We start from the raw sequence: 10,439 nt of genomic DNA on the forward strand, positions 1-10,439 counted from the left end.
CAGCAGGGTGCATTAGGCCACGTGGCTTGTCTCGTTGTGCTGTGCGCCTTAGGAGTGTTTGTGAACAGCTCCTTTTCCCTCTGTGTTCCAAAGCCCAGTAACTCTCTGCACTGCAGCAAGATGTTGAGCACCCCGAGTAATGCAGATAAACCACGTGCTGAGTGGATTGGAATTGCCAGAACACTCGATAAAGCACAAGTGGAACAGTTACAAGAAAAATGAACAAAATACTACTAAATACTTTGCAGTGACTGACCGTAAGGCAGAAGGCCTGGAAGCCCAAGGTTTTACTTATTGTTATTAACCTATGTTGTCAGTAAGAAGTGTTCTGTAGAGAACCTAGGCTGCTGGAGGGGCATTGTTTTTTGGATTTTTTTTTTTTAATAACACTCAGGGTCCTGTGGTCTGTTTTCAGTGCTGTGAGGCTGTCTGCTTCTACCATCTATTGAAGTGAGTGATTAAGTTCTTTTAAAAACATCTGTCTCTTTTCAGTCTACCTAAAAGTTTATATAGGCTTTTTTTTTGGTGCAAAATTCTTACTAAAATAAAGACTCTTAGAGCAGTAAATGTGCTTTTAATGACTGAAATACAAATGATTGCTTGATCGTATGGGAACAAGACTCATCATGCTAGCAGAACTATCCTAGTTGGTAGAATTGCATTAGGGATTAATTTGGCCCATTTAATTTAGCTAGAGATTTATTTTAAAGGAGGGGGAAGAGGAAGGGGGGAAACAGGGTTTACAGAACTTGCCTGGGGAAATTAAAACCATGTGTCTGTTTGTATCTTATAAGCAGCCACAGAAAGCAGAGAATGTCGTGTGTATTGCTCAGCTCGCTAATCACAGCCTTTGCTACATTTCCATTTTAAACTATTTTTTCCTCTCGAAGAGCCTAACACAGTGAAGCATGTCTGCAGTATGTGTTTGTGTCTTCTACAACAACATTAACTTACTTAGCAATACAGTGTTCTGCATCTATAAGTATACTAACAAATACCTAAACTTGTAGTTTCTGATACGGCTTCACACTGATCAGGTATCTTGTGCCAGGTTTTGTGAGAAACCGGTGATTACCTCTTCCTTTTAGGAAAGAGCATGTAGACTATGGCGGGGGGATGTTTGGAATGGTTATATTGAAGATGAACATAATGATATTGAGCTGAGCAGGACCTGCAAGCCTCAAGACTATTGGTTAGTTTTTAACATTATCAAAATCCAGCTTTCTTTCCACTTTTTTCTCCTCTGCATTTCTTGAGTGAAATGGTTAAGGAAAAGGGCAGCTTGCTCATGAAGTCACGAATACGAAGTGCCAGAGTTATTTCCAGACTAAGGTTTGTTTGCCTACTGAAAATGTATGACTTGCCATTTTTCCCATTTTGGTAGACAGAGATCGTTTTAGATAGAAAGTGCTTCTTTATTTTAGTCTAGTTGCAAAAAGATTAGAACACTCACTCCCTTATAGGGAGTTTATAGGGTGTATGTTGTGGCAGGAGTGGGTGGTGACCCACTGGTGGCCAGCATTTAGGGTTCTTGTTTGGTCCTTCAGAAGTCCATTCTCTATTTGATGTCAGAATACGCTAGTTCAGATACAGTTTTTGTACAACTGTGTCCTTACTTCAGACACTGTGATCAGTATCTGTGTGAGGCTTTCATTTCTGGGCAAATATAATCAAGTGACTGACATTGTAATCACAGTAAGCTTCTTTTGGTTTGCTAGTGGTACAGCTTTCTCCTGGCCTTTCTTGGATGATAATAATCCTGTTAGCTCTTGTAGCTCCCAGGAAATATAGGATAGTATTGTATGTCAGAGCTTTTCCATCCCATGGCTGTGGGGTTTGCGCATCAACACATCTTCTCCTGATTAGGAATTTCAGTTCAGAAAGGTAACAAAACTAAATACCTTGATTCTAGTTCCTTTCCTAGCAGGAGCTTCAGAACAGATGTAGGAGCCCTGTTTCCTAGACAGGATAAACTTTTGCTGTTTCTCTGCATTGATGCAGCTATCCTAGAACTGCCACATGAAGTTTAACCTACAGAGGTGGTGAACCGCTGTTCATTTTGAAGGGTTGCAGGGGCTGTATGTATCTCTAGGAAAGTACAATCCTTTCCATCCTAACTCTTTGAAATCTCTTGCTTTATGTTGCTCTTTTTAAAAACAAGATCAGTAGAAAACAGTCATGACACAGAGACAGTCATAAGCACTGTACACAACTTACAGTCACACAATTCACACAAAACAGTTGTTTCCCTCACATTAGGAGTTTATTTAATAATAAGCCAAAGGATTAGAAAATGACCACTGTGGTGCCAGCAGCTGCTGCTGGAAAGGAATTGGAGAAATCTCTTTTACAGCGACACTCTTGCTAAATGAGTTTAATTGTATTCTGAGCTTCACCAGCAGAATTACCTTGACTAGAACCAGAAGGAAAGCCCTAGTTTGGCCTTCTGAATGGCTCAGGCCAGGCAGGATTAACCACAGCCCTACCCAGAACAGCATCAGGTCTGCAGTGCTGAGCACCTGACCATCATGGCAATGTTGCTTGTGACAGGTCAGAAGAGGTCAGGGAGATAACAAGGGCAGGAAGCACAGCAGAGCACTTCACCTACCTGTGTTGACTGAGCAATTCCCATGCTGGGAGATGAGGCAGATGTCTTTAGTTCTTTGGTTCTGTAGTGCAGCTTGGTTGCAAAACCCTCGGCTGGTCAATATGCAGCATCTGGTTCAAAACCTTACAGCTGGTGATCTGCTCTACCAGTGAACGTAAAGTGCACAGTTACTGCCTCTGTGGGAGCAAAACTGAATTCACCAGTTTTGTTCTGTCTGAGAAGAGGATGTTAATAAAAATGGGGATGTTTCCCTAAAAGAAGCATTTCATATCTCAGCGAGGTAAAACGATCATATTGTAGCAGGTGAAACATGAATGTGGTAAAGGAAGATAAAGAAGAATTTCAGAAACAATAAGCAAAAAGCAACAAAATATTTATGTAAACACATGCAGAGAAGGTCTACAGGCCAAACTGACAATCAGCATCTAAAAAGTCCACTCAGAGACCATAAGGTTTCATTGAAGAAATTAGGTGAGTTCTTTGCACCTCTTTGCCACGGAAGTGCTGAGAAGGTCTCTGCTGGTATCATTCTTCGCAGGGGTCTTTGATAGTCCAATTTATACTGAGGCATTGGTAGAATACGTTGTGGAACCAATGAACTGCCTACTAACAGACCTCCAGCACCAGTGACTAGTAGAAACAGCATAATTTTTCACTTGAAACCAGATTTCTTACTGCCGTTTTAAGGATAAAAGACAACACACAATTGAATAAGAAACTCTTTTTTCCAGCCAAACTTCTGGGCTAGAATTTGACTTGAGTCTCCTGCACCTTTTTTATTCCAGAGAAGGCATTAACCAGGACCTGATACACTTACCACCCTGCATCACTGAGCAGTTCATTGAGCTGCTCTGTCAGTACAGCCCAGACCAAGTTTTGGAGACGCTTAAGGTTCTGGAATACTGCAGGCTGGAAGAAACCATCCAGGTAGGAAAGACCTGTATAAGGACAGGGGCTAGGGGAAGCATTCAAATCGTCTCCTCCCTCTTTAAGGCACTGTGGAAGTACTTTAGCCTAGGTCGTGGATTAGTTCCTGGTTACTCTTCCAATCCATTTCTAAGAGTGCTTGTCCTGCCTTGAGCTGCCGATTTGCTCTCCTGCAGCATGTTAGCTATATGTAATATACCGATTCTGAGTTTAGTCTCAAGGCTAATAAGAAAAAGGCTGTTAGTGCTCTGAAGCTACTGAGTAACTGCAGAATAGAGACTGGCTCTATTAATGTTGATTCATATGTTGAAGGTGTATGAAATCATGGGCCTGGGGTTTTTGGAAAGCAATGCTGCCAAAATTCAACTAGCGCTGGGAGAGTGACTGTGTCTTCCCGTTAGGAAAATTTTAATGATTATCTGTCCTTGATCTTGATTTACAGATTATTTTTGTTCTTTAAAAATATTTGAGTGCTGGCAGTAGTGCAAGTTGAGAAATAAACACCGCGTAGCCGGTAGCAGGGGAAAGTAGGAGTGCTGCTCAGTCTGGATAACGTGCCTATTAACACATGGAGACATGATCCTTTCTGACCATTGCCACGTCATCTTTGTCTTGTGGAGGAAACAAACACTGGCAGATTCCTTAAGGTAGACATTTACTTTTTTCCCTTTTAATTCAGATAACCCAGAAATATCAGCTCCATGAAGCTTCTTCATATTTACTGGAGAAGAAGGGAGATGTCCATGGTGCCTTTTTGGTTATGCTTGAGGTACAGTATGCTGAAATCCTGAGTGTGGCATTTTTGCCGTGCCAGCGTGGCGTGACATGCCGTCAGCATGATGGCCTTTGTGAAAGTTTGATATTGTCATTGTTTCTCTATTTGTTTACCACTAAAATCTGTGGAAGCCTTTACTTTCTGTCAAATCATAATATGTTGTCTGCAGACTCGGTGGATCAGTATATTTTTCTGGCATGTCTTCAAACATCTAGTAGATAAGAGTTGCTGAAGTTTGTTTTCTCGTAATCAAAAATCATCTTTCAGCTCCTGTTTTCCTTTTTGTTTTTGGACAAACGTTTATGCTAGTCACACTGGGGAAAAAAACCGAGGGTGGTCCTTTGTAACCATACCTTTTAAAAACATTTCTATCAAGATTCTGCAAATTTACTGTTCTGAGTTCTCTCTTTTGTTTCAGCGATTGCAGAGCAAGTTGCTGATGCTTACGCAAGATGATGAAGGTAAGAGTTATCAAGTTAAATTCCATTTTCTGTTAAAAAGAGATAAACACAAAAATGTAAAATGCTTGTGCCTGACAGCTGGCATAATGAGATCTTATTTCAGATTCCTGGGTGTTGCGGTGACGTTAATTTACATTCACGTGGCTGTGGTAGTTACTCTGATGATGCTTCCTTACTCTGTGGCTCTGGTCTTGCTATAGGTCTAGAACAAGCTGTGGTCAGCTGCCCTGTTAGCTTTTTTGGTTGTGACTGGTACTCTTACTGGCTTACCAGACACATTTCCTGTGTTAGAATCCCTTAGAACTCCTTACTGAGCTTTAGCAGGCGTTATGTGTGAACAGTAATGAGAAACATCTGGAAGCAGCATTTTCTGAAGCAAACTTCTTAGAGAAGTAAGAGTGTTCTGCCTACAGAAAATGAGTAATGCACAGCTGCACTGTTTGCTAGCCTGAGGACTCATGGGCACCTAATTAAATGCAGTGCCCGTATTTGTTAATTAATTGTATCCTAAACCACAGGTAAGATCATCCTTATTAAATTATGAGAAATGTTTTATGTGCCAGTTGATTGTGCTATTCAGGGAAAGTGCCTGAAATTGGGCCCTGTCTTTATAATTCATTTGCTCACTGTAGTGAATAGACTTCAGACGAATAGCAGGATTTTATTTTGCAGAATGGTTGGCAGTTAGCATATCTAATAGTTTTTATAACTGCGGTTTGTTTTTTCCCAAAACACTTAGGCTCAGCTCAAGTCCCCTTGCTAGAAAGCATTGAAGATACCTTAATGAAAACAATTGCCCTTTGCCAGAGAAATTCACACAATTTAGACCAACAACAGCGAGAGGTAAGGTAATAAAAAAATAAAAAACTGTATCACTAAAATCAACAAATCTGCATCTCCTGAAACTTCCTCTTCACATGCTTCTCCTTTCCCCATCTATTGGATACTGGTATTTCTCAAGCAGTCATTGTTTTCCCCTGCCTTACATCCTTGTACTGGTTCAGGAGAGAAATCCTCACTTGTAAGGGCGAAGTGCAGAATGAAGTGCCTGTCAGCAGTGGAGAAGATGATGAGACAACATCCTTTCCCCCTTTTCAGTTGACATTTTGGCTTGAATGTCAATCAGACGCTAAAGACAGCATAGCCAGTTTGAGCCAACCTCACGGTGGCACGAAGCTGATGCTGCTGTCACTGTGGCTGCAGAATATTGCTGCCCTGAATATGTACATGTCCAGGCTTTGGCTGGGATAGAGTTAATTTTCCTTCTAGTAGCTGGTACAGTGCTGTGTTTTGGATTTAGTGTGAAAATAATGATGATAACAGACTGATGTTTTGGTTGTTGCTAAGTAGCGTGTTTCCTAAGTTAAGGATTTTTCAGCTTCCCATGCTCTGTCAGTAGGGGGGAGCACAGGAAGCTGGGAGGGAGCGTAGCCAGGACAGCTGACCTGCACTAGCCAAAGGGATGCTCCATCCCTCCATACCATAGAACGTCATGCTCAGACTGCTCAACTGGGGCGGGTTGGTGGGGAGGTGCAGGTCACTGCTCGGCCATTGGTCAGCGGGTGGTGAGCGATTGGATTTTCTTGGGGTTTGTTTCTCTTTTTGTTATATTCCTTTTCATGACTATCATATTTTTTATTATTGTTGTTATTGTGATATTTTAGTTATTAAACTGTTTTTATCTCAACCCACAAGTTTTACTTTTTTTTTCCCAATTCTTCTCCCTGTCCCACTGGGAGGGGAGAGGAGTGAGCGGACAGCTGTGTGGTGCTTAGCTGCTGGCTGGGGTTAAACCACGACAGTTCACAAATCCTGAATTTAATGTCAGCCAGGTCTCTGAGGGCTGGAGACTACACAGCTTGTTTGAGCTCTTGCAGAGAGAACAGGATTTGCCTGTTTCCTTGTACTGAGGTTGCATTTCCATTTTGCTCATGTCAATGACGTAGAAGGCATCTCTACTCCTATGAATACGCATAACTTATGTAACTGAACCCAAAACCAAGAATATTGTTCCAGCATCTGAACAGGCAGCATGTCTGGAAGTCTAGGATTCTGTAATTTCTTCTGAGCACTGTCCAGCGTATGAGGTGACCTGCTCGATTTCTTCTCTTAAATGATTTTATTGTGCAATGGACAGCCGATGTTTCTTATTGAAGAGGTGTCCGTGTGCACACCCAGAGTGCTGCAGCCTGGCCGTGTAATTGGATAGATTTGTGTTTGCTCTAACTCTGGGTCCTGTTCCACCTGCTGGAATTGCTTTGCTGATGCCCAAGTAAGATTTGACTCTGGTCACCAAATGAAGGACCAACTTTCCCAGCACGGTATTATGAGAATTTTCACAACTCCTGGGTACTGCCTGGAGAATTCAGATGCCCCTTTCCAGCCGGGATCCGTTTACTGTGCTACCCGTTGTGTGAGCAGTCTTTACACCAGAGAGATTGCATCTCGCATGGAGAAGTAGTTGGGGACTGATCGGAGTAACAGTAGATTGTTGTCTCACTTCCAGACATGGAGAAGTAGTTGGGGACTGATTGGAGTAACAGTAGATTGTTGTCTCACTTCCAGTGCTCAGACCCCAATCAAGTGGTGTCTCAATCTAAGACATGAGCAGTGCAGACTGAAAGCTACCTAAGTGCTTTGCTGTGAGGTTATTTTAACTTGTTTCAGTTCTGTTCCATTGCAGTTGTGAGGAGCGTAGTTCAGTTCTGCAGAATGTGAAAGTGAGTTTTTTGGAAACGGACTCTTGACATTGGTCACAGCTCATTTTTCGTGCTGTGGTGTACTTGCTGGTTTTTGACTCACCTTCAATTATTTCAGGCCCTCTGGTTTCCCCTGCTGGAGGCTATGATGTCCCCACAGAAATTATCTGGTTCTTCCCAGTGTCGATACTCTGAGTGTAAGTATTTTGGCTTTTGCGAACTCAAATATTAATCAAAATCTGTGTGTTATCTCTCCTCCTCTACGGAATGAATAGAAGAGAATCTATTTTGTTACTCAGTTCCTAAATTTTCGGCTCCTGCAGTACGTCTGAACTGCAGTGGCTCCAGATGGGCATTTGGTAGGCTGCAGCTATCAGATGCTTTTTTTTTTTTAGTCCTGATTGGAAGGGGGACCCTGCTGTAGCCTCTGCTAATAAGTTGGTTCCATTGAGGGTGACCATTTTGAAAAACCCAATGTGCACGGTGTGTACAAAGGCTTTCTAGGTTGTAAGTAGGTTGCAGTCTGCACTTAGGGATCTTCTGACACCATACATTGTCATTGTCTGTGCCTTGCCTTTTTGTACGCTTATCCCTGCACCTGACTATTGTATATGAAATCAGTAGAACTGATTGAATACACCAGCGAAATTCTCTGCTACAGTTCTAGTTCCCTGAATCGGTTGTGGATGTCAGCAGGACACCTTGAAAAGACTCGCTTTATGGGAGACCTAAGACTAGTTAAAAACAGCTTAGGTATTGTGGTCTTGGGACCAAATAATGTCCTTTGGTCCGTTCCAGCCCTGTGCTCCATAGTTGATTGTAGCTGTGCGTTGTTAAGGATCACAACATACTACAAGTGTGGTGGTGATCATGCTGTCTGTCCTCCCTCTGTTTATTTCCTCCAGTGACTGTTAGCTATGTCTGTACTCCTGGGGATAGGCTTGCAGAGATGAGTAACCCAAAAATACAAATCACCTCTTCCCTCAACTCATCTTTTCTTCTAAATTGAGAAAGTCCCCTAGATATCCATTTTTGGGAGCTAGTTCCTGCAGAAAAGTAACCATCTGAAGGGATACCAGAAATGACGAGACCCTGCGTAACTATTTTGGTTTTGTTCCTAATGTACATCCTTACCAAACTGCTCTAACTAGCTAATTATCCTCACAAATAAGCTGAATTGCCAGGTCCGTGTATTTCTGAATATTGGCTCTTTTGGGGAACAAGGTTCATGCAAAGCTTAATGCTAGGAAATTTTAGAGTCTGTGGGACTCTTAACACGGACAAGGCATTAAAACTGGGTTTTGGTCACAGTAGGAAAAGTGAATGACAGTGCTACAAAGTCAGTCTCAAAATGTGAACGTTTACTGTAGGTAGGGTGTGGGAGGGGAGGGGAGAGGCATCGTGATACTGAGAATTTTAAAATATACTTTCTGATACAAAAAGCTGTGTGTGCTTAGTGCAAAACATGCAGAAGAAAAAAATATAAAAGCTGTTTTCAAACTCAAAAACATGAACTAAAATAAAACTCCCTTAATCTGTCAGATTGATCTCTCTTTACTCCTTGAATCCTAATGAATTGCTGGTGGCTTTTATGATTGATATTTCAGCTTTGAAGAGTCTGACAATGCAAGTGCTCAACAACATGGCTGCATTTATTGCTCTTCCTTCAATCCTGCAGAGAATTCTACAGGTGAGTTTCTGAAAAGAAGCAGCTTTAACCAAGCTGTGCCACTCAGTTATTGTGAAGAGTAATTTGAAGGACGTTAAAGATCAGATTAGCTAATTGTCTGGTTCAGAGCAATTCAGTACAAGTTCGTTGTGTGAGATACAAGTTGGAAAAGCTGGTAGAATGATCTGGGGGACCTCATTCTCTGAGGAGATGTGGGAGCACATAGACCTGCGAGAAACAAATTGAGGTAATTTCTGCAGATCAAGTGAAATACTATCTCAAGGGCTGTGATTACTTTGAACTGAAACTTAGCAGTTTTAGGGTCAAAGCCATGGTGAATTTTGCAGAACTTGGAACTAAATTTGTTGAAAGCCATTTGGCCTAAGGCTCTAAGATGGACAGTTGTGAAAACACTAAAAGCACTTTGCAGGCTTTGGAGAAAGAGGTCGTGATGGGCCATTTTGATGGTGCAATGTATTATTTTGGAGATGCTCGTTAGTGAGCAGCAAATGTCTTGTAGAAGGGCTGAATTCAAAACGGGATGTGAGGTTGAGCGATTGCAAGAGGATATGATTTTTTTAATTTGCAAAATAGAGGAAAGATGAGATTGGGATTTAATAGCAAATCTTGAGAAATGCAGAAAATGAATTAGAGATCATCTGCGTTGCGGAGCAGAATGATTGAAGGGTTGGGAAAGTTGAATTATTCTTCAGGGTTTCTGTTCCATATGAAAGAAGAAAGTGTAGAAAAGGGCTTACAGGCTTCATAGGGTGAAGACATACCTCTATGAACATATTAGTCTGATCTTAATATTAGGCACAATCTTGGCTTTTGGAAAAAAAAAACATAATTAAAGGCCATGAAAGATGTTGTAAAAGAATGGCTAGAAAACACGATCAAATGAAAGGTAATTTTATCAAAGGTAGGGCAAACATAATGGCTCTTCAATAACTTATTTAGTGTAGTTTCAACTGGGACATAAGATACAGTTTCCTATCCGGCATTGTTTGATGATTCATGTAGGCAGGAAATGGTACTGGAGCTGTGAAGGAATAAATGGGGAGGTTGACAGGGAGGCTTTCCTGGGTTAGGTGAGAAATACCACAATGGGGTGAGAGGCAAACTGGTAATCACTGTGAAGATAATGCAGCTGGGAGGTGTTATGGTATGGAAGAAGATCCTGTTCTCCCTTGGGATGAATAGAAATTCTTGTTTGCAGTCTTCAAGTGTTTCATCCCATTTTGTTTCTTAGCAGAAATAGAAAACCCCTTTTCTAGAGGCTGGGATTCCTGTCCTTAGG

General features: G+C 41.6%; 1 protein-coding gene across 1 annotated transcript in view; it reads left to right on the plus strand.

The window, feature by feature from the left end:
* The window catches only part of VPS8 (vacuolar protein sorting 8 homolog (S. cerevisiae)), a gene marked incomplete at its 5' end in the record, with an annotated part of 80,860 nt that overhangs the window by 51,363 nt on the left and 19,058 nt on the right, over positions 1–10,439 (plus strand). The window contains 6 exons of the mRNA XM_010138986.1: positions 3,394–3,535; positions 4,215–4,304; positions 4,729–4,771; positions 5,511–5,614; positions 7,589–7,667; positions 9,078–9,160. Coding sequence (XP_010137288.1) covers positions 3,394–3,535; positions 4,215–4,304; positions 4,729–4,771; positions 5,511–5,614; positions 7,589–7,667; positions 9,078–9,160 — 541 coding nt within the window. The remainder of the gene's footprint in view (positions 1–3,393; positions 3,536–4,214; positions 4,305–4,728; positions 4,772–5,510; positions 5,615–7,588; positions 7,668–9,077; positions 9,161–10,439) is intronic.

Source organism: Buceros rhinoceros, unplaced genomic scaffold, assembly GCF_000710305.1.
Source record: "Buceros rhinoceros silvestris isolate BGI_N320 unplaced genomic scaffold, ASM71030v1 scaffold10430, whole genome shotgun sequence".
Taxonomy (NCBI): Eukaryota; Metazoa; Chordata; class Aves; order Bucerotiformes; family Bucerotidae; genus Buceros; species Buceros rhinoceros.